This window comes from Oncorhynchus masou, chromosome 26, assembly GCF_036934945.1.
Source record: "Oncorhynchus masou masou isolate Uvic2021 chromosome 26, UVic_Omas_1.1, whole genome shotgun sequence".
Classification (NCBI taxonomy): domain Eukaryota; kingdom Metazoa; phylum Chordata; class Actinopteri; order Salmoniformes; family Salmonidae; genus Oncorhynchus; species Oncorhynchus masou.
Window position 1 is genome coordinate 9447092 of NC_088237.1, and position 24649 is coordinate 9471740.

At 42.8% G+C, this 24649-nt stretch overlaps 1 protein-coding gene and 2 pseudogenes across 2 annotated transcripts; 2 read left to right on the forward strand and 1 right to left on the reverse strand.

Moving 5' to 3' along the window:
• Positions 1-3118: 3118 nt before the first annotated feature.
• LOC135514600 (arg8-vasotocin receptor-like) lies at positions 3119-3709 on the reverse strand (annotated as a pseudogene).
• A 3143-nt stretch (positions 3710-6852) lies between these two features.
• Positions 6853-7429, forward strand: LOC135514601 (arg8-vasotocin receptor-like; annotated as a pseudogene).
• A 6384-nt stretch (positions 7430-13813) lies between these two features.
• Positions 13814-22364, forward strand: LOC135514755 (acyl-coenzyme A thioesterase 5-like). Of its 2 annotated transcripts, XM_064938320.1 has the most exons (10): positions 13814-13914; positions 14647-14849; positions 17218-17317; positions 17429-17786; positions 17977-18096; positions 19921-20003; positions 20137-20230; positions 20294-20374; positions 21034-21175; positions 21287-22364. In XM_064938320.1, the coding sequence occupies exons 2-10, from the start codon at positions 14660-14662 to the stop codon at positions 21415-21417; spliced, it is 1299 nt and encodes a 432-aa protein (XP_064794392.1). In that variant the 5' UTR covers positions 13814-13914; positions 14647-14659; the 3' UTR covers positions 21418-22364. The 2 variants fall into 2 exon arrangements, with proteins under 2 accessions (XP_064794392.1, XP_064794393.1); XM_064938321.1 differs by lacking the exon at positions 20294-20374.
• The last annotated feature ends 2285 nt before the right edge of the window (positions 22365-24649 follow it).

Genomic DNA, 24649 nt, shown 5'->3' on the forward strand with positions numbered 1-24649 from the left:
ACAGTGAAATTAGACAGTAATCACTAACCAGGACAGTAATGGATGAGGCATATTGATATTAGAGAGAGGCATGCGTAGCCAAGTGAACATATGGGTCCAGTGAGTGGTTGGGCTGGCTGGGGACACGGCGATTCAGACAGTTAGTAGGCCGACGCTAACAAGCTAACAGTTAGTAGGTCGGGGCTAAACAAGCTAGCAGCTAGTAGACCGGGGCAAGCTAGCAGTTAGCAGGCCGGCCGGGTTAGCAAGCAAGAAGTTAGCATGGGCTAGCAGTTACAGACCGGGCAGATAAGCTAGCAGTTAGCAGGCCAGGTCCGGCAGCTAGCAGTTAGTAGACTGGGGTAAGCTAGCAGTTAACAGGCCGGGTTAGCAAGCAGTTAGCAGGTGCTATCAGTTAGCAGACCGGGTTAGCAAGCAAGCAGTTAACAGACTGGGCCCGGCAAGCTAGCAGTTAGCAGACCAGGTTAGCAAGCAGATAGCAGGGGCTAGAAAGTTAACCTTTGGGGGACGTCGCGATGGGGGTAAGTCTGTTTTTGCCTCTTCGTACGGTGACGTCGATGGACCAGTCGTGGAATTAGTAGGGTTCCAAGTAGCTCTAGGCAGCTAGCAGGCCTAGCTGGTTAGCATAATGGGCCTTCAGCGGGTGTCGCGCCTGATGTGCCTGTTGGAGTCTTCAGGCAGATTATGTCGGTGTTCCAGTCGTAGGGGATCTGCGGGGTTCCATGCCCCGTACCGGCTGTAGAAGGGGTCCGGATATTGTAGCCCAGGAGTATACCTCGGTGGTCGCACAAGAGCCCTGGTCGGGCTTGCTTCAAGCTAATTGGTGCTTGCTCTGGGATGGAAATGCTAGCCAGGAGTAGTCAACCGGGATTGCGGTTAGCTAGTTGTGAAGATCCAGATGAAAATGTTCAGTTTGCGGTAGGAATCCGGGGATAAAAATAACAGGTCCGTTGTGCTCTGGTTAGAGTCACGTTGTTCGAACTGGCGAGAGCTTTCCGATCTGAAGGTTTGCTGATGACCGCTGGCAGATCCACGCCACATTGGGTGATGCGGGTTGCAGGAGAGTATTTAGATGTTGAGGTTTAGCAAAATATTTTAAAGGAAATGTGACGAAAAATATGTAAAATGATATATGGGACACGACAGGACAAGAAGTCTGATTGCTACGCCATATTGGATTTTGAGTATGCTATGGTATGGGAAGGCATAAACCTTGGACAACATGCCATTGCCTTTATCGTGCGATTCATCTGCCACCACCTCATGTTTCAGCATGATAATGCACAGCCCCATATCGCAAGGATCTGTACCCAATTTCTGCAAGCTGAAAATCCATGGCTTACAGACTCACCAGACATGTCACCCATTGAACATGTTTGGGATGCTCTGAATTGATGTGTACAACAGTGTGTTCCAGTTCTTGCCAATATCCAGTAACATTTGCCGTTGATTACATAATCTTTTTTGCATGTCAATATTTTATTTATTTATTTTACCTTTATTTAACCAGGAAAGTCAGTTAAGAACAAATTCTTATTTTCAATGACGGCCTGGGAACAGTGGGTTAACTGCCTGTTCAGGGGCAAAACAACAGATTTGTACCTTGTCTGCTCGGGGGTTTGAACTCGCAACCTTCGGGTAACTAGTCCAACGCTCTAACCACTAGGCTACCCTGCCGCCCCATGGTGTGGCAGGCACAGGAAAAATCCGAGTCTGATGTATGAAGCTGAAGGTACGATGTCCAGTAAGCAGTCAGGTTTAGATGCCGAGGGATGAGAACACTTTGGTTTGACAGTTCAGTTTGAGGCTGAAGTATGGAGCCGGATAGCTGACAAAAGGTTGAACATACATATCGTTAGGATCGTAATAAAATCCATACGTACATTTTTGGGATCGTAAGAAAATCCATGCATGAAACATAAACGTGAAATTTAATGTGTGAACATACTAACACCATGTTACAATTACGGACTAACATTTTAGGCTTGAACAAATCTTTTGTTGCAATTCAATAATACCTTTCAGAGTTGTGGCAGTTTCATCTCACCAACAAAAATTATTTACACCAAATGGCCTGTGAGGAGTGCAACACGAACAAACACGGAATTAGGGACAAATTAAAGAGGTATCCTGAACGTTTTCAAGTTAAAAGTCTCCATTCTCTATTACTCTTCAGTGGAGTTCAGGTCACATTTAGGTAGCTAATGTAACGTATTGTTTTGCCAGTGCAAGTCTAGATATCACAAGCTGTATCATGCCTACAGTGACGTTTCAGTCTACAAAGAATAATAGATGTTTGGTGAGTATATGAATTATGTATGACCACTGGAGTCTTTTCCACTCAAAATATTGTTTTATAGAATATTTTGAAATGTAATCACTCAAAATCTTGCCAAAGCATATTCTGTAGGAGGTGTTAATATGAATTTAAAATTGGACATGATTTATATTTTTTCACTTTAACTAGGCAAGTCAGTTAAGAACAAATTTTTATTTACAATGACGGCCTACCAGAGAACATAATTAAAACATTTCCACTAGTGTACAGCTACTGTGCCTCCCAATACCTAGAATGTTGTATTCAAATCTGCAGCTAAAATCCTAATTGAATGCTAATTGAATCCTAATTGAATGCTAATTGAATCCTAATTTAATCCTAATTGAATGCTTTTGGAGAATTATGTTTTAATTAACTGCCTTGTTCAGGGGCAGAAAGACATATTTTTACCTTGTCAGCTAGGGAATTTGGTCCACCCATGCAAACAATAATGTTTTCCATACATGTTGTTTCTCTCTGCTGTTTTTGTGTCCAAGGATGTTTAGAGGCGGTTGGTGATGTGGGGGCCGTATGCTGCCATCATAACAACCTCTCCCTCAACGTGATCAAGTAAAAGAAGATGATTGTGGACTACAGGAAATGGAGGACCGAGCACACCCCCATTCTCATCGACAGGGCTGTAATAGAGCAGGTTGAGAGCTTCAAGTTCCTTGGTGTCAACATCACCAACAAACTAACATGTTCCAAACACACCAAGACAGTCATGAAGAGGGCACAGCAAAGCCTATTCCCCATCAGGAGACTGAAAAAACTTGGCATGGGTTCTCAGATCAGTAATCTTCACTGTGTGCACAGCTCGGTACGCGAGATGGTGCTGACGATGCTGCCTGAACTCTTCCCGATAAGCCTATTCTTGGTCACAAGTGCCATCGCAATCTTGCTCTTCTGGGTCTAGTACTTTATGTTCAGCCAGATTGATCGGCAGATGAAGCTGTAGCAGAGCATGAGCACAGCCATGGCCACGAGGAAGATGCCCACGGTGCTCCAGGTGATGTAGGCGAGCACACCCCATGGCTGGATGAAGTGTACCCAGCAGTCATACACGGCCGAGCCCGGGCGGACCTCGCTCAGGGAGAAGTTAAAATACTGGGACATGCTCAGGGCAAGACTACACACCCAGGTGGCTCCGATCATCAAGTAGGAGCACTGCGTGGGCTAGTGAAGGGGGCTAGTGAAGGGTCTGCATCGGGTGACAGATGGCGATGTAGCGGTCCAGTGTCATCATCACCAACATGTAGGTGGACGCGAACATCCCTCGCACCTGCAGGTGTTTGATGATGTGACACAGGAAGTCAGGCCCACAGGAAGTCAGAGCTGTGGCAAAACCTGGAAAAAGGCCACTACCAAGTCCGCGAGGCTCAGGTGTTTCATTTGAAAATAAAAATAAAAGAGAGCCGCACACTCTTGGAGCTCAGATGCAAAAATTTAATACCAACGTTTCGACAGCCAAGCTGTCTTCATCAGGGTATAATCACAAACACTGCGGGATGACTCGTTTATATAGTGTCAAAGGACACAGGTGTCTGTAATCATGGCCAGGAGTGGCCTAATATCATTGGTTAATAATCAAATATTAAAATGTCATGCAAAGAACAGCATACAAACAAATGGATAGCATACGATTATAGATTAATTTGACTATACAAGTTTACACACAATTACAATGGCAAAGTCACAATAATCACAAGAATGGCTTCAGATCAAAGTCTACGTTGAGACCGAAGGGCGCCAGGGTCTTTAAATTAAAGATCCAGGCAGCCTCTCGTTTTAACAATAAATTATCAAGGTCACCCCCTCTCCTAGGGCGGGTGACATGTTCGATGCCAATATAACGCAGATACGAAATCGAGTGGCCTGCCTCCAAAAAGTGGGCCGCAACTGGATAAGTCAAGTTTTTACACCTAATGGTGCTACGGTGCTCTGAGATACGTACTTTTAATTCGCGCTTTGTTTTACCTACATAATTTTTACCACAAGGACAAGTTATAAGATAAATAACTGCCTTAGTGGAGCACGTAATAACACCTTTTATTGGGATCGATTTCCCTGTTTGTGGGTGTTTGAAGGATCTACATTTATAAGTGCCATTGCATTGAGCACAGCCATTACATTTGTAATTTCCATCCAGTAGGGGCGCAAATAGACGTTGTTCAGGAATATCTTGGGGTCGTAAATCAAAGTGTACCAATTGGTCTCTGAGATTTCTGCCCTGCGAGAATACGACCAAGGGAAGGTCCGAAAACACATTACCAAGACTATCATCGGATTTTAGGATGTGCCAATGTTTGTGAACAATTCCCTTAATTTGTTCAGAGCACTTTGAATAGCGGGTAGTTAGAACGCAAGTATGCGTCTTTTTGCGAGACTTACCTGGAAAAAGGTCATGTCTCATTTTGTTTTGAATTTTCTCAATGGCAATATTAATCTGATCATTCTTGTAGCCCCTCTCCTTGAACTTGCTTTGCGTCTCAGCCATATTTCTGTCGAAATCGGACTGTTTTTTGCAAATTCTTTTGATTCGACAGAATTGGCTGTAGGGCAAACTGTTTTTCAAGGGAAGTGGGTGACAACTATCAGCCCTCAACAAACTGTTACGATCAGTAGGCTTCATGTAAAGATCAGTGTGTAAAACATTATCTTCACACAAGATCAGAAGATCAAGAAAACTGATTAGAGGTGTATCAAATTGCATAGTAAATCTCATATGCTCAGAACAGGAGTTAAGAAAAGCATGGAACGCCTGGAGCTGTTTAGCATCACCCCTCCAAAGAACAAAAATATAATCAATATACCGTTTCCAAATAATGATGTGAGGCAAGAAAACATTTTTGAGAGGATTGAAAATAGACTGTTTCTCCATGTAACCCACATACAAATTAGCATAGTTAGGAGCCATGGGGGATCCCATAGCAGTCCCTTTAATCTGAATAAAGAAGTCATTAAGAAACATGAAATAGTTATGCGTGAGTACTATTTCAGCCAATGTTACAATGCATGCACTGGAAGGTAGTTCATTAGGGTCACGTTGTAAAAGAAAATGTTCCATAGCTTCAATACCGCCCTCGTGTGGAATATTAGTGTATAATGACTCAACATCAAAAGTAACTAACAAGGTATTCTCAGGGAGAGGATCAAGAGATTCAATGATAGAGATCATACTGCTGGTGTCCTTTACAAAGGAGGGTAGCTGTTCTGCGAGTGGTCTAATAAAAAAGCCAACAAAAGTAGATAGAGGGGCCGTTACTGCATCAATGCCCGCTACAATAGGGCGCCCTGGAGGTTGTGTAACATTCTTGTGTAATTTCGGCAATGTATAGAAAGTGGCAATTTTAGGGTGTTGAATAGCCAAAAATGCATGTTCTTTTTTGGTTATCTGACCAGAACTTAAATACCCGTCTAGGACAGACAAGATAGTATTCTGAAATTGGGAAGTGGGATCACTTCTGAGTTTCTTGTAAAATGTGTTGTCAAGCAGCTGTCTATGACACTCATGTACATAAGCTGTCCTATCCATGAGTACAACCGACCCACCCTTATCAGCAGGACGAATAAGGACTGACGTATCAGATTGTAAATCAAGCAAAGCTTGTTTTTCATTCTTGGGTAAATTAGGGAAATATTTGGATACCTGTTTATTCTTAAGGAGAAGTCCAACATCATGTTCCACAAGTCTGCAATATGTCTCGATAGAGTGATTGCGATTGGCTGGAGGTATAAAATAACTCTTGCTTCTAAAAGGAGTCGGAGTATGTGCAGGAGAGCAACCTACTGGTTCAATAGAAGTGTCAGAATTAGGGGAGCTAAAGTATTCCCTTAAACGGATGTTTCTAAAAAACTTAAACATGTCTACCTTAACATCAAAATCGTTGCACTGAGTTGTAGGCACAACAGATAACCCTTTATTAAGCAAAGAGACATGGGCAGGGCTCAATATCTTGCTTGATAAATTAAAGACACTCAATCCCGTGGGTTCTGGGACCGTGTGAACGGTCTCCTCTGCCTCTGATATTCGTTTCTTTTTACCCCGTCGGGTGCGACATCTCGTCGATGCGCGTGCCTGCGGCCTCTTCCGCCCTTCCGTCCGTCCAGTCTCTCGTTGGATAAAAAACTACCGCTGGAAGCCGATGAGGCGCTGGTTGTCGAGCGTTGATCAGACAAGGGTGGATAGAAGTAAGCGGCATCCCTCCTGCGTCTGTCATGGAGAGGGGGAGCAGGACCTCTTTTGTCAGGGTTTCTCCAGGAGTAGTCTTTTTTGTCTTGGTTGAATTTCTTGATTTTAAGTTATTTTATTTCTGTAGTTCTTTTATTTCTGTATTTGATTATTAACCAATGATATTAGGCCACTCCTGGCCATGATTACAGACACCTATGTCCTTTGACACTATATAAACGAGTCATCCCGCAGTGTTTGTGATTATACCCTGATGAAGACAGCTTGGCTGTCGAAACGTTGGTATTACATTTTTGCATCTGAGCTCCAAGAGTGTGCGGCTCTCTTTTATTTTTATTTTCAAATGAAACACCTGAGCCTCGCGGACTTGGTAGTGGCATTTTCCAGGTTTTGCCACAGCTCTGACTTCCTGTGGGCCTGACTTCCTGTGTCACATCATCAAACACCTGCAGGTGCGAGGGATGTTCGCGTCCACCTACATGTTGGTGATGATGACACTGGACCGCTACATCGCCATCTGTCACCCGATGCAGATCCTTCACTAGCCCACGCAGTGCTCCTACTTGATGATCGGAGCCACCTGGGTGTGTAGTCTTGCCCTGAGCATGTCCCAGTATTTTAACTTCTCCCTGAGCGAGGTCCGCCCGGGCTCGGCCGTGTATGACTGCTGGGTACACTTCATCCAGCCATGGGGTGTGCTCGCCTACATCACCTGGAGCACCGTGGGCATCTTCCTCGTGGCCATGGCTGTGCTCATGCTCTGCTACAGCTTCATCTGCCGATCAATCTGGCTGAACATAAAGTACTAGACCCAGAAGAGCAAGATTGCGATGGCACTTGTGACCAAGAATAGGCTTATCTGGAAGAGTTCAGGCAGCATCGTCAGCACCATCTCGTGTACCGAGCTGTGCACACAGTGAAGATTACTGATCTGAGAACCCATGCCAAGTTTTTTCAGTCTCCTGATAGGGAATAGGCTTTGCCGTGCCCTCTTCATGACTGTCTTGGTGTGTTTGGAACATGACTTAAATGTAAATGTAAATGTTAGTTTGTTGGTGATGTTGACACCAAGGAACTTGAAGCTCTCAACCTGCTCTATTACAGCCCTGTCGATGAGAATGGGGTGTGCTCGGTCCTCCATTTCCTGTAGTCCACAATCATCTTCTTTGACTTGATCACGTTGAGGGAGAGGTTGTTATGATGGCAGCACACGGCCAGGTCTCTGACCCCCTCCCTATAGGCTGTCTCATCTTCGTTGGTGATCAGGCTGTTGTGTCGTCGGAAAACTTAATGATGGTGTTGGAGTCGTACATGGCCATGCAGTCATGAGTGAACAGGGAATACAGGAGGGAACTGGGCATGCACCCCTGAGGGGCCCCCATGTTGAGGATCAGTGTGGCAGATGTGTTGTTACCTACCCTTACCACCTGGCGGCGGCCTGTCAGGAAGTCCAGGATCCAGTTGCAGAGGGAGGTGTTTAGCCCCAGGGTCCTTATCTTAGTGATGAGCTTTGAGGGCACTATGGTGTTGAATGCTGAGCTGTAGTCAATGAATAGCATTCTCACATAGGTGTTCCTTTTGTCCAGGTTGGAAAGGGCAGTGAGGAGTGCAATAGAGATTGTATCATCTGTGGATCTGTCGGGGCGTTATGCAAATTGGAGTGGGTCTAGGGTTTCTGGGATAATGATGTTGATGTGAGCTATGACCAGCCTTTCAAAGCACTTCATGGCTACAGACATGAGTGCTAAGGGTCAGTAGTCATTTAGGTAGGTTACCTTAGTGTTCTTGGGCACAGGGACTATGGTGGTCTGCTTGAAACATGTTGGTAATACAGACTCAGTCAGGGACAGGTTGAAAATGTCAGTGAAGACAAAACAGTCCTATAGCTAATCATCTGACCACTGCTTTATTCATCTGACCACTTTTGCTTTATTTAAGTTTCAAATGGAGGCCTTTGTATGCATTAAAGTCGTTTTTTCCTCTGATTGCAAATGTAAGATGCCACTAGGAGCACCGCCTCAGGGTGAGCGTTGTCCTGTTTACTTATGGCCGTATACAGCTCATTGAGTGCGGTCTTAGTGCCAGCATCGGTTTGTGGTGGTAAATAGACAGCGACATATGAATAATATAGATAATAAACTCTCTTGGTAAATAGGGTGGTCTACAGCTTATCATGAGATACTCTACCTCAGGCGAGCAAAACCTCGGGACTTCCTTACTATTAGATTTCGTGCACCAGCTGTTGTTAATAAATATACACAGACCGCCAACCCTTGTCTTACCAGAAGTGGCTGTTCTATGTTGCCGATGCAGTGTAAACCCCGTCAGCTGTATGTTATTAATTTCGTCGTTCAGCCACTAATCGGTTAAACATAAGATATTACAGTTTTTAATGTTTTTAATTTTAATGTGAGGATTTTCATGATCGTAGATCGTCTATTTTGTTATCCAATGTTTGTACATTGTTCCCTATATCTCCGTCTCTCTTGTCATGCGAATCACAGGGATTTGGGCTGACTTGCCAGAGAACAAAATCTTTGTCCAGTACGAGGTGAGTAATCTTTGTTCTGATATCTAGAAGCTCTTTTCGGTCATAAGAGACAGTGGCAGAAACATTATGTACAAAATAAGTTACAAATAACACGAAAAAACACACAATAACACAATTGGTTAGGAGACCATAAAAAGACAGCCATCTCTTCCGGTGCCATTTTTACATGCCTGTCACGCCCTGACCGTAGATTTCTTTGTATGTTTCTATTGTTGTTTGGTCAGGGTGTGATTTGGGTGGGCATTCTACGTTTGTATGTCTAGGTTTTTGTATTTCTATGTTTCGGCCGGGTGTGGTTCTCAATCAGGGACAGCTGTCTATTCTTGGGTAGCCTGTTTTTCCACTTTTAGTTGTGGGTAGTTGTATTTCTGTTTAGTGTTTGTTTCACCTTGCAGGACTGTTTCGGGTTTTCCTTTTTGTTATTTTTGTATTCAGTTTTCAGTTCCTTAAAATAAAGATGAACACGTATCCCGCTGCATTTTGGTCTGACGATTCCTCTTCTTCCGATGAAAGCCGTTACAATGCCATTATATTTGCCATCTCAATGTGACCTCTTTCACCTCTACATATTATGTCTGAGATTGTAGGACATTATGCTGTAAAGATATGGAATATATAACGCGATCTGACATGGGACAATAAGTGAAGACCACACACCAGTGGTGGAAAAAGTACCCATTTGTCGTCCTAGAGAAAAGGCCTAGATACCTTAACAGAAAGTAACTCAAGTAAAAGTTTGTCAGCTAGTAAAATATTACTTGAGTATATGTCTAAAAGTATTTGGTTTTAAATATACTTAAGTATCAAAAGTACAAGTAAAAATCACTTGAAAGCAGACAGCACTGTTTTCTGGTTTTAATCATTTACGGATAGCTGGGGGCACACTCAGATTATTTACAAAGGATGCATTTGTGCTTAGTGAGTCCGCCAAGCCAGAAGTAGTAGGGAAGACCACATGATCTCTTGATAAGTGCGTGAATTTGACTATTTTCCTGTCCGGTTAAGTAATTAAAAGTCCTTCTGGTTGTCAGGGAAAATGTATGGAGTTAAAAGTACAATATTTCCATTAGGAATGTAGTGAAGTAAAAATTAAAAAAAATATAAATAGTAAAGAACAGATACCCCCCAAAACGACTTAAGTAGTACTTTAAAGTATTTTTACACCACTGCCACTTTAAACATCCCAAGGAGCACTGTGCAAGCGATAATATTGAAATGGAAGGAGTATCAGACCGCTGCAAATCTACCAAGACTTGGCCGTCCCTCTAAACTTTCAGCTCATACAAGGAGAAGACTGATCAGAGATCCAGCCAAGAGGCCCATGATCACTCTGGATCAACTGCAGACATCTACAGCTGAGGTGGGAGACTCTGTCCATAGGACAACAATCAGTCGTATATTGCACAAATCTGGCCTTTATGGAAGAGTGGCAAGAAGAAAGCCATTTCTTAAAGATATCCATAAAAAGTGTCGTTTAAAGTTTGCCACAGGCCACCTGGGAGACACACCAAACATGTGGAAGAAGGTGCTCTGGTCAGATGAAACCAAAATTGAACTTTTTGGCAACAATGCAAAACGTTATGTTTGGCGTAAAAGCAACACAGCTCATCACCCTGACCACACCATCCACACTGTCAAACATGGTGGTGGCAGCATCATGGTTTGGGCCTGCTTTTCTTCAGCAGGGACAGGGAAGATGGTTAAAATTGATGGGAAGATGGATGGAGCCAAATACAGGACCATTCTGGAAGAAAACCTGATGGAGTCTGCAAAAGACCTGAGACTGGGACAGAGATTTGTCTTCCAACAAGACAATGATCCAAAACATAAAGCAAAATCTACAATGGAATGGTTCAAAAATAAACATATCCAGGTGTTAGAATGGCCAAGTCCAGACCTGAATCTAATCGAGAATCTGTGGAAAGAACTGAAAACTGCTGTTCACAAATGCTCTCCATCCAACCTCACTGAGCTCGAGCTGTTTTGCAAGGAGGAATGGGAAAAAATGTCAGTCTCTCGATGTGCAAAACTGAGAGACATACCCCAAGCGACTTACAGCTGTATTCACAGCAAAAGGTGGCGCTACAAAGTATTAACTTAAGGGGGCTGAATAATTTTGCACGCCCAATTTTTCAGTTTTTGATTTGTTAAAAAAGTTTGAAATATCCAATAAATGTCGTTCCACTTCATGATTGTGTCCCACTTGTTGATTCTTCACAAAAAAATAGTTTTATATCTTTGTTTGAAGCCTGAAATGTGGCAAAAGGTCGCAAAGTTCAAGGGGGCCGAATACTTTCGCAAGGCACTGTAAAGTTATAAATAACTCTCTAAGGTATGCAATGACTTACATGACAAGAGGAAAACTGATGACACACTACCAAATCTCGCAATTGCACCTTGTGCATTCTACTGTTACATCTTCCAAGAGTAATTTGAAAGCCGGAATGACATTTCCCCTGGGGTAACGGGATTAGTTTGGCTAGTGATTCACTAAGGTTCACTGAGTTCTCCCTGTCCTTTTGTTGCCCTGTTCCCTCAGGTGTGTGTGTGTAAGACTGTGCATGTCTGCCTACTCCCTTTCTAGGGTCAAGTTCACATTCCCAAAATGTGCTGCTGTGTCTGTGTTTCCTAAAAGAAACACACGTACATTACCCAGGGCAGCTGGTAGCCTAGCGGTTAGCGCATTGAGCCAGTATCCAAAAGGTTGCTTTCTTAATTCCCGAGCAAACAAGGTGAAATATCTGTCCAGGTGCCCTTGAGCAAGGCACGTAAGCCTAATTTCTCCAGGGTTACTGTTAATAATGGCAGACACTCACCGTGACCCCACTCTGAGGGTGTCTCGGGGGTTGGGATATCCAAAAAAACAATTCAAATTCACACGTGCATATAATACACACGTGTGCATGTGTGAAATAGAACAAATATAAGCACCCACTGTCACGGTCGTCGTAAGGAGGAGACCAAGGCGCAGCGTGGTAAGCGTACATTCTTGATTTATTAAAGAACGAAACACTGAAACAAAAACAAACCGTGAAGCTATACACATAAGTGCTAACAGGCAATTACACATAGACAATAACCCACAAATACCCTAGGCAAAATGGCTACCTAAACATGGTCCCCAATCAGAGACAACGATAAACAGCTGCCTCTGATTGAGAACCAATCTAGGCAACCATAGACATATAAACACAAAACCCCTAGGCAATAGAAAAACCCCTAGACAATACAAAAACTAAACAAACCACCCTCATCACACCCTGACCTAACCAAAATAATAAAGAAAACAAAGATTTGTCTTTTATAACAGTTTTTATTATAGACTTCCCCTTAAAAAGAGACCCTAGCTACCAGGCCACTAAATATAGCTTATAAATAAATGGTAACTAAAATAGTTGAAGACGCACATGCAGTGACTGATAGGGAAAACAGATCTGGCAATAAGAATAGGCTTTTGATAGTCTTGACCATTTGGGACCCCTTGGCTATTTCACTCAGGACAGTCCATCTTGCTCCCCTCCTCGCTAACCTAAACTTCCCCACAGTACCTTGAATTTCCCTTGAGTCCTGTTAGTTTGACTGTTAAGCCTCCCTTAGTTATCCATCATCCATCATAGCCCTGCCATTCCCAACCAATCAAAGCACTTGGAAAGGTTCATCTGGACACTGCACCCACACCATGCATGCCACAACATATTGACATGCAAACAAAGTTATGTAATCAACGGCAAATGTTAACTTTTGTAATTTGGGTTATGACAGTCGATTACCAATCAGTTACATCATTTTTTGACAGCATTTCATTCTGAAGACAGTATGGTGACTGAAATTCATCAGAAATGTATTGGGAAGTTAAGATGATCATCAGGCAATAATGTCCTATGGTCTTCTGAGTTGAAAAGAACATCATCATTGATGTTCTGTCTTCCCCAGTCTAATTTTGTGCCTGGTCTTGTACACTCATTTCTAACGGCTTGTGTTTATAGTAGAGGGAAACAGTATGTACATAAAGATGTGTTCCTGGGGGTCTTAAATTTCAGTGATGGGGCATAATATTTTGTAGGTTAAACTATTCAAAAGATAGAGCCACGTGTTGCAGCCTGGTCTTATATACTAGATGTAACATAATTAAACGAAATCCGTGAGACTGAAATTAATATGTGTTACAGTTGTTATGGTTACATAAAACAGATAGTTACTTGTCAGGGTGGATGGGTGGGCCTATAACACCAACATCTAACAACCGAAAACGTTTGCAAATTCGAATCTCATCACAGAAAACTTTAGCATTTTACATACTTTGCAACTTTTCCACTAGTTTTTAGCTTACTTAGCATGTTAGCTAACCTTTCCCCTAACCTTAACCCTTTTAGCTAATATTTCCTCTAACCTAACTCCTAAACTTAATCCTAACCCCTAGCCTAATTTACGTTATCCAGCTATTTAATGTTAGCCATCTAACTACAATTTGTAACATATCATATGCCCTGCAAATTCGTAACATATTCTACATCTTTTGCAATCGCCGCTGGTGATTTGCATAACGTTGGGAAAAGTCGATATTTTTCACCGCCTCCCGCACCCAAAGGACCCCTGCCCTCTGCTTTCCTTCCATTGAAATTAATGGGAAGCGGTGTTTCACCGCGCTGCCTCGTGTGTTAGTGTATCATGAGGGTAGACTTTTGAGGTTAATTATTCTTTTATATTACGTGAGGAACTTTTATCTTGAAACTGTCAGAAATTCAGAGACCCGGAAGTACCGTTTCAGTGTTGCTGACTGACGCTTATTAAGCAGACCCTCTTACCAAGCAATGCATAAACCTAACGTAGTCTACGTTGTTATTAACCGGTGAAGTAAGTAACAGTCCTTTGAGAAAAATCTTGCCGCATTTGTGAAGATGAATCATGCATAGGCCTACATTTTATCGCTATGGGTTTCCAGTTACTGTAACTTTGTGAGCAGTGCCGCATGGACTTTGTACTTTCTTGCAGGAGTAAACTTGTCTACTCGCACCAGAATTATGTAGCTACACAGAGCGGTTTTCTATGTCAGCATGTATTTGACTTGTCATTGTCGAATAACTTAGTCTAGGTAAATGTGGACACGAAGTTTTAAGCGAATGTGACTCGTAGCCAATTTTGTTTTCTTAATGATCGGTCATGAATAGCCAACTGACATTTACTCCTGAGTTGCTGACCTGTTGCACCCTCAAACTACTGTGCTTCTTATTATTTGACCATACTGGTCATTTATGAACATTTTGGCCATGTTCTGTTATAATCTACACCCGGCACAACCAGAAGAGGACTGGCCACCCCTCATAGCCTGGTTCCTCTCTAGGTTTCTCCCTAGGTTTTGGTCTTTCTAGGGAGTTTTTCCAAGCCACCGTGCTTCTACACCTGCATTGCTTGCTGTTTGCGGTTTTAGGCTGGGTTTCTGTACAGCACTTTGAGATATCAGCTGATGTAAGAAGGGCTATATAAATACATTTGATTTGATTTTCACAGGTTAAAGCCAATACAAAATGGGATGTCAATCCCACCATCTTTACCAATGTTCGTTTGGTTTCTGTCTTTTTTCTACAGGTGTTTGTCCACCATGGTTGGGACTTTCCCGCTTCTGTCAGTGCAGCCAATGCGGGGGCTCGTGGATGAGAAGATCCAGGTAGTTGCGAGGAATTTACCGCCAGCGCTCTCAGTGACACTACATTCCCTTCATCGCTCTGAGGATAAGGACCTTTGGGAGGCGTTCGGCCATTACACCAGCGACGGCCAAGGCACGGTGACAGGTAGGTTTGTGACCGCCGACCGGGCTTACAGACCGTGTTCTTTGATGTAGCCTTGGCCTAACTTCTGTATGAAATCCCATACTCTTGTTTAATTCAATTACACATTGTCCTGGTGGTTGCCAATAAGATCAGCATGCACTGTAACATGAGATGCTGGCCAATTTTATTGCCTGCTAGTTTGCCCTCTTGCTATCAAGTTAGTACAACATCACAGCAAACCTTGAGTAAAGGATGCCAAAATAGATGTTATTAAAACCAATATGGTTGTTGTGAAGGTCATGCAGTGGACCTGTCGTCCTGAGTAGGATCAGTGTTGAAATGCAACACACTGTGAAAGGCGTGACCAATGAACACGCCCAAGCACATTAATGCCAAGTTCAATACAACTGAACTCTGAAATTGGAAATATTCGACTTCAGTGTGTTCAAGGCAACTGGGACGAGCTCCGACTAGGACAAATCATTGAAAATTGTCAATCAACCTTGGAATTCCAAGTCGGGAACTCAGCCTCTTTCTAGAGCTCTGACTTTCCTACCTGAAGATCACTGACCTCATTATTTGACCTCTGTTTTTTTTCTCTGAGTTCCCAGTTGTTTTGAAAGCCCCATTCAGTGTGCTTGAGACTTCCAAAAAAAATAACCATTGTTCTTTACTGTCTTCCCGAGTAAAATAATTTCTTATTTACAATGACGGCCTACAAAACCCGTATGACGGGATGGGGATTGACGCCCTATAGGATCCCAATCACAGCCGGTTGTGATGCAGCTAGGAATTGAACCAGGGTGTCTGTAGTGACTCCTCTAGCACTGAGATGGAGTGCCTTAGACAGCTGCGCCATTCGGGAGCCCCAGTCCACAGACAACTGACTAGCGGTCGACCGATTTAATCGGCATGGACGATTTTTCAAGTCTTCATAACAATCGGTAATCAGCCTTTTTGGACGCCGATTACATTGCAATCCACGAGGAGATTGTGTTAGACTGACCATCTGTTACATGAGTGCAGCATCAAAAGGACCTTGTGGCTGCAAGGAGCTAAGGTAAGTTGCTAGCTAGCATCTTATATAAAAAAAAACGATCTTCACAATCACTTGTTAACTACATGATTGATGATATTACTAGGTTAACTAGCTTGCCCTGCATTGTATATAATAAATGCGGTGCCTGTTAATTTATCATCTAATCACAGCCTACTTCAACTTTGCCAAACAGGTGATGATTTAACAATCGTTGCATAAATGTACCGAACCATAAACATCAATGCCTTTCTTAAAATCAATACACAAAAGTATATATTTTTAAACATGCATATTTTGTTAAAAGAAGTTCATGTTAGCAGGCAATATTAACTAGGGTAACTGTGTGACTTCTCTTGCGTTCAGTGCAAGCAGAGTTGGGGTATATGCAGCTGTTTGGGCTGCCTGACCCGTTGTGAACTGTGTGAAGACCATTTCTTCCTAACAAAGACCGTAATTAATTTGCCAGAATTTTACATAATTATGACAACATACATTGTGCAATTTAACAGGGATATTTAGACTTAGGGTTGCCACCCGTTCAATAAATTATGGAATGGTTCCGTATTTCACTGAAAGAATAAACGTTTTGTTTTCGAAATGATGGTTTCCGGATTTGACCTATTAATGACCGAAGGCTTGTATTTCTGTCTGTTTCTTATATTATAATTAAGTCTATGATTTGAAAGAGCAGTCTGACTGATCGGTGGTAAGCATTCATTCAAACAGCACTTTACTCTGTTTGCCAGCAGCTCTTGCTTGAAGCACAGCATTGTTTGACTTCAAGCCTATCAACTCCTGAGATTAGGCTGGCAATACTATAGTGCCTATAAGAACATGCAAAGGTATATGAAATGGTATAGAGAGAAATAGTCGATGAGTTATAATTCCTAGAATATTGAAGACTCATGTTAAAAGGAACCACCAGCTTTCATATATTCTCATGTTCTGAGCAAGGAACTTAAACGTTAGCTTTTTTACATGACACATATTGCACTGTTACTTCTCCAACACTGTTTCTGCATTATTTAAACCAAATTGAACATATTTTATTATTTATTTGAGACTAAATGGATTGATTTATGTATTGAGTTAAGTTAAAATAAGTGTTCATTCAGTATTGTTATAATTGTCATTAATTACAAACATATAAAGTTGTCATTAATCGGTATCAGCTTTTTTTGGTCCTCCAATAATCGGTATCGGTGCTGAAAAATGATAATCAGTCAACCTCTACAATTGACATCTGAAAAAATGAGCTCTGAGTAGAAAAAAATAGTTTTGAATGGTCATCCAACTCCGAAGTCCAAGTCAGGAACTCCAGCCTCTTTCTCTTTTCTGTTGTTTTTGTAGTTGCTAAGGATGCCAGTCTTGGAGGAACATATGAAGGAGCAGAGCCCATGGGTCTACTGTGGAGCATGCAGCCTGTTCCAGGCAGTCGGACAGGCCTCAGGTAATACACCAATGCACCTCAATATTTGCGGTCAATTTTACATAGGATAAACACATCATTTAGGGTGACCGGACTCGGCTGGACAAGTCAAATAAACTCTCTGTCTCTCAGGTTGAGAAAGATGGATGTCCTCACTCCTATGGTGGTACACATCTCTGTGTACAGTGGGCACATGACTGAGGGCTTCAGCAAGCAGTCTCCTCTAGCGACCGTTGTCACAGAACGATGGTACATGGCACCGGGTGTGTGCAGAATTGACATCAGGGAACATGGAGTCCGAGGGACCCTCTTCTTACCCCCAGGTCCTGGACCCTTCCCTGGGGTGTTGGATATGTGGGGAGGGGGTGGGGGGCTGGTGGAGTACCGCTCCTGCCTCCTGGCGTCACACGGTTTTGTTTCCATGGCGCTAGAGTACCTTTCCCATGACAAGATCAGAACCTCAGACATCGAATCAAAAACCTACTTTGAGGTGATTCTCATACTCTGTGTGTGCCTACATGCTTGTGCTTGTCTTAATGTTCAGAAACAGCCCTGAGAGGGAAGAGTCCACTCCTGTGACCATTTACCCAGACTCACTGTTATATTACATCACATCCGCTACATTGGATCCTACATTGTATCCTTATCACTTGAACTTGCTCCATCTCTCTGTTACGTAGGAAGCATTCAGGATTTTGCAGGAGCACCCCCTGGTGATGAAAGACAGAGTTGCTCTGTTTGGTCTCTCCTTTGGCGCGTCAGTCACCCTCAACTTGGCAGCCTACTCCAAAGACATCAGTGTGAGCCTCTCCCTCCTACAGTGCCTTGCGAAAGTATTCGGCCCCCTTGAACTTTGCGACCTTTTGCCACATCTCAGGCTTCAAACATAAAGATATAAAACTGTATTTTTTTGTGAAGAATCAACAACAAGTGGGACACAATCATGAAGTAGAACGACATTTATTGGTTATTTCAAACTTTTTTAACAAATCAAAAACTGAAAAATTGGGTGTGCAAAATTATTCAGCCCCTTTACTTTCAGTGCAGCAAACTCTCTCCAAAAGTTCAGTGAGGATCTCTGAATGATCCAATGTTGACCTAAATGACTAATGATGATAAATACAATCCACCTGTGTGTAATCAAGTCTCCGTATAAATGCACCTGCACTGTGATAGTCTCAGAGGTCCGTTAAAAGCGCAGAGAGCATCATGAAGAACAAGGAACACACCAGGCAGGTCCGAGATACTGTTGTGAAGAAGTTTAAAGCCGGATTTGGATACAAAAAGATTTCCCAAGCTTTAAACATCCCAAGGAGCACTGTGCAAGCGATAATATTGAAATGGAAGGAGTATCAGACCACTGCAAATCTACCAAGACCTGGCCGTCCCTCTAAACTTTCAGCTCATACAAGGAGAAGACTGATCAGAGATGCAGCCAAGAGGCCCATGATCACTCTGGAGGTGGAAGACTCTGTCCATAGGACAACAATCATTTACATTTAAGTCATTTAGCAGACGCTCTTATCCAGAGCGACTTACAAACAATCAGTCGTATATTGCACAAATCTGGCCTTTATGGAAGAGTGGCAAGAAGAAAGCCATTTCTTAAAGATATCCATAAAAAGTGTCGTTTAAAGTTTGCCACAGGCCACCTGGGAGACACACCAAACATGTGGAAGAAGGTGCTCTGGTCAGATGAAACCAAAATTGAACTTTTTGGCAACAATGCAAAATGTTATGTTTGGCGTAAAAGCAACACAGCTCATCACCCTGACCACACCATCCCCACTGTCAAACATGGTGGTGGCAGCATCATGGTTTGGGCCTGCTTTTCTTCAGCAGGGACAGGGAAGATGGTTAAAATTGAATGGAAGATGGATGGAGCCAAATACAGGACCATTCTGGAAGAAAACCTGATGGAGTCTGCAAAAGACCTGAGACTGGGACAGAGATTTGTCTTCCAACAAGACAATGATCCAAAACATATAGCAAAATCTACAATGGAATGGTTCAAAAATAAACATATCCAGGTGTTAGAATGGCCAAGTCAAAGTCCAGACCTGAATCCAATCGAGAATCTGTGGAAAGAACTGAAAACTGCTGTTCACAAATGCTCTCCATCCAACCTCACTGTGCTCGAGCTGTTTTGCAAGGAGGAATGGGAAAAAATTTCAGTCTCTCGATGTGCAAAACTGATAGAGACATACCCCAAGCGACTTACAGCTGTAATCGCAGCAAAGGGTGGCGCTACAAAGTATTAACTTAAGGGGGCTGAATAATTTTGCACGCCCAATTTTTCAGTTTTTGATTTGTTAAAGTTTGAAATATCCAATAAATGTCGTTCCACTTCATGATTGTGTCCCACTTGTTGATGATTCTTCACAAAAAAATACAGTTTTATATCTTTATGTTTGAAGCCTGAAATGTGGCAAAAGGTCGCAAAGTTCAAGGGGGCCGAATACTTTCGCAAGGCACTGTACTCTCCTCGTTTTCCTCCAGATTGGAGCTTTGTATTTATAGAGTGAATTCAGATTCAGTAATCGTTATTGTCCCAACACTGACCATGTGCATATGCTTATGAGTTTGTTTTAGTGTGTAAACTATAAATACTGTGTGTATTCCAGCCCAAATGCTGTGTGTGTATCAGTGGGAGTCACGTCAACCCTGTCAACAAGGCTATCGGCGAGGTGTTTAGAAAGATGAACAAGTGAGTGGTGTGAGTATGATAAATAAACCCAAAACTGTTCAAAGTGAAGGTGTAAAGTACCGTGATTATGAAGCTTGTGACATACAGCCCAAATGAAGATATAGAGACTAAAAACACAATTATTTATTGTCAGGGATGGGTATAAGACCCGATTTGATGAAGAGGGCCGTGTGGTCTGGAGAGACATCATTCTGCCCATCCCAACCGACCTTGGAGAGAAAGTGGATGTAAGTCAACACACAAACACCCACACTGTGGGTTTGTTTACTCATTGCCGTGTCTTCTGACAGATGGGGAGGATAAAGTGTCCATTGATGTTGGTCGTCGGGGAGGATGATCAGAACTGGGCCACAGTGGAGTCTGCCAAGGACGTGAGTACACACACAAACATGATTACAAGCTTCCTATGAAATCAATAATTGTGATTGATGCTGAATGTGACCTCTGACCTGTGTGGGAGCAAAACTCATGACTATGATTACATTTCCAATATTAGCAGCATCTAGGCTTTCCACTTTGAAAAGCTGAGACAGAATGGCTATATAAGGAATGGAACATATAGGACCAGGGCCCCGCTACCAATATAACCTATACAGCTGTCAGGTGTGGGTGTTAACAAGCAAGTTCTGAGATGAAAAGAAAACAATGGAGAAAGGTCAAGGGAAGCTATTTTCATATAGAGGGAGGGGACTCTATATGTTATGCAAAGACAGAATCTTATAAAGGCAGGACTCTGTAATATCAGAAGTTGGTGTCTTTCCATGGAGGGGCTCGGCTCTGTTACGTTTGTGATAGGGTCCTTCCATGGAGGGGCTCGGCTCTGTTACGTTTGTGATAGGGTCCTTCCATGGAAGGGCTCGGCTCTGTTACGTTTGTGATAGGGTCCTTCCATGGAGGGGCTCTGTTACGTTTGTGATAGGGTCCTTCCATGGAAGGGCTCAGCTTTGCTACTTTGTATTAAAGTCTATATTGAATTCACACGTTCTTGTAAGAGTTATATTTCTGAGACAATTTTCCACGACACCTGCAGATGACCCAGATGATGCGTGCAGCGGGTAACGAGCACCTGCTGACCATTCTACAATACCCTGATGCTGGACACCTCATTGAGCCGCCCTACACACCCCACTTCAGAGCCAGCAACTTCATATTGCAGCAAACACGACAGAAAGGTACTGTTCACAAAGCTCACACATATAGTATACACACCTGAACTAAGATATATATATATATTAACCAATTCTTTACTTCCAATGTAACTAATGATTGTGTGTGTGTTGCAGTGATCATGTTATGGGGAGGGTACACCAAGCCGCATGCCGATGCTCAGGAAGACTGTTGGGAGAAGATCCTTAGCTTCCTACGGCAACACCTCTACCCCAGCCCTGACTCTGTGCCTAAGGCCAAGCTGTGATGTCACAACCAAAGAGCATCAAGGACCTAGTATGATTGACTAAGCTATAACTTTAAAAGAAAAATACATAAATTATAAAGTGTTAAAGTCTAATTATTTTGGTGGGTGGGAGGGTTCTTCTAAGCTAATAATTATACATAACATAATTATTTTTGCGAGACAGGATTCTCGATACAACTCTAACGACCAAGTGAAGAATCTTATAGTGTGTGACCCCTGCCTTGCCATGTCATTCCGTGAGCGCACCACTGCGTTGTCTAGACTTAAAAACTTCAGGAAAGACAGTTGTTTTAATGTGACAGGCTCAGCAATAGGATTTGGAAATTTGTGTGGTGTACACCTGGTTTTAGCTAATCTTTTTTTTTATTACTTAAAATATTGAATTTGGTCTTTACTACTATAGCCCATAGAAACGCATTGAATATAATACATAATGGCAAAAAAAGACAGTTCAAAAATATATCATAAGGAATAAGATTTCTTTGTGAGAAGACCAATTTTTGAGATGTCTCGGTCTGACAAACACCACTGGAGCTCAGTCACCTTCCACCTCAGATGTGGAATGTCGACATAGGCGGATGTGGTTGATTGAGACACAGCCCAAGAAAAAAAAAAGATATTTATCTTAAACTGACAGTATTTTGGGTGCATCAATATACTCTTACGGATTAATATTTATGAAATGAGTGAGAGTAATCAGTAAGAGTCATCAGAACAGTGGACACAGCTGTACAACATAAATTGAGGGCTGATGAGTGTCCACAGTAGTGGGTCAGTCTCTCATTCACTGAACTGCATAAGTTTCAACCTGCCAATTGTGTTAACACCTGTGCCTGAAACCCAACTGCCATAGTACACAGATGATTGATTATATTTTTTGATTCATGAGGAAATAAAGGATTGTATTGTCTGATGTTTATAATAAATCAGAGGAAGAATATGAACAATGTCTGTAATTGAGCACAGGAGAGCGCTATTTGGTCATTTTGCAGTTCTTCGATATACTACATGAGGGTGATGAATGCACGTAGCATGTGTAGTGGTGGGCAGTGGATGAGTCCTGGGCCTGTATTCCAACATTGAGTAGGACTGTTGATCTTGGACAAGGACTTCCCTGTCCATGTAATCTTATTCATTATGATCAGAAAGCAAGAACTGATTCATTTTCACAATATGGAGGGAGAAGGAGGGCTGGAAGGAGAGGGATAATGTGGAGGGATGGAAGGAGAGGGATAATGTGGAGGGATGGAAGGAGAGAGGGATAGTGTGGAGGGATGGAAGGAGAGGGATAATGTGGAGGGATGGAAGGAGAGAGGGATAGTGTGGAGGGATGGAAGGAGAGGGATAATGTGGAGGGATGGAAGGAGAGAGGGATAGTGTGGAGGGATGGAAGGAGAGGGATAATGTGGAGGGATGGAAGGAGAGAGGGATAGTGTGGAGGGATGGAAGGAGAGGGATAGTGTGGAGGGATGGAAGGAGAGGGATAGTGTGGAGGGATGGAAGGAGAGGGATAGTGTGGAGGGATGGAAGGAGAGGGATAATGTGGAGGGATGGAAGGAGAGAGGGATAATGTGGAGGGATGGAAGGAGAGGGATAGTGTGGAGGGATGGAAGGAGAGGGATAATGTGGAGGGATGGAAGGAGAGAGGGATAGTGTGGAGGGATGGAAGGAGAGAGGGATAGTGTGGAGGGATGGAAGGAGAGCGGGATAGTGTGGAGGGTCTGTTTATCATCTGGATTGTTTTGCTCTTTACTGCTCAACCCTTTGACCCTTCCATTTCTACCTCTGATTCAGAGTCGAAGGGTTAGACACAAAAGGGGATATAGGAAATAGGGAAGTTCAATGCTGACATAAGACCAGAGGATTGTCTATATTCCCTTCACTGTACATCAATTGTAATCTGACCGATTGTGGTAATGTTACAGAGGGTTACTATAGTGTGTAGTAGTGGTATGTGTGAAGGCCGAAGACCAGGCCATAAAGAGGATTTGGCTTTGACAGAGAGTAGGGCCGATCTGTTTGCACAGATTTAGTGCTTAACAGCTCACCTGACTAACAGCTACCAGCTCCTCCATGAGCTAATGCAGTCTCGCTCTAAATTCAAAAGACATGCAATAAAACACACACGAGAGCGCGGGTGCACACACAGACATTGTTCCAGAATGATGATAAACTTAATAGGGGCCATACTTGCGAACATTACAAACAGTTCACATTTAAAGTCTCAAAATGCGTATTAGCCTATTTAAGTATTTGATTTACTTGCACGTGATAGAACGCTACATTGTAGCTGGACCTATCAGATAACCTGGCACACGTTAGCCCTATGCTAACCTCCACCAGATGAGTGATTATTTCCTGTAACAATGTTCCCATCAGGCTTTCAAAGATCTTCGACTTCATGTCCACCGACCAATGGCTTTTCTTAAAATAAGTCAACCATGGCCACTAGTGGGATATTTTAAAAGGTCCAATGCAGCTGTTTATATCTATCAAAAAATGTCTGCTGAATAATTTAGTTCCTTACTGTGATTGTCTTCAATTAAAACCAGAGGTGTGGATTTATGGACACCAAGGGAAACTAGTCTTTCCCCAAATATTTGACTTTTTTTTTTTTACATGATCTTTCGTCTCTGAATTTTCATAGTTTTTCATCATTTCACAAGTGGCTGAAGCACACCGGAGAAGTAAATGGCTGGGCTCTGATTCCTGACTCATCAGAGCGAGGGAAACTGCGCCCCTCTGTCTGAGTATGTGTAGCCCATGTATCAACATTTTTGGGGGGAGACATTTACATCATTACATTTAAGTCATTTAGCAGACGCTCTTATCCAGAGCGACTTACAAATTGGTGAATTCACCTTCTGACATCCAGTGGAACAGCCACTTTACAATAGTGCATCTAAATCATTTAAGGGGGGTGAGAAGGATTACTTATCCTATCCTAGGTATTCCACCTTTATTGAACTAGGTAAATCCCGTTAAGAACAAATTCTTATTTACACGGCCTACCCTTGCCAAATGACAGTCAAACCCTAATCCGGACGACGCTGGGCCAATTGTGCGCCGCCCTATCGGACTCTCAATCACGGACGGTTGTGATACAGCCTGGAATTAAACCAGGGTTTGAAGTGATGCCTTTAGCTCTGAGCTGATGCGCCACTCGGGAGCCTGAGCATATGATTGATTGATTGGTGCCAGCAAGCATTTGGCCTCCCTTGATAAAGTAATT

What these genes read in the sequence shown, in the direction of transcription:
- LOC135514755 (XM_064938320.1), top strand. Translation starts at nt 14,660, where the DNA reads ATGGTTGGGACTTTCCCGCTTCTGTCAGTGCAGCCAATGCGGGGGCTC. An exon ending in GTGTTTAGAAAGATGAACAA is followed by an intron (nt 20,004 to 20,136) that starts GTGAGTGGTGTG and finishes ATTTATTGTCAG; the next exon opens with GGATGGGTATAAGACCCGAT. An exon ending in GCAGCAAACACGACAGAAAG is followed by an intron (nt 21,176 to 21,286) that starts GTACTGTTCACA and finishes TGTGTGTTGCAG; the next exon opens with TGATCATGTTATGGGGAGGG.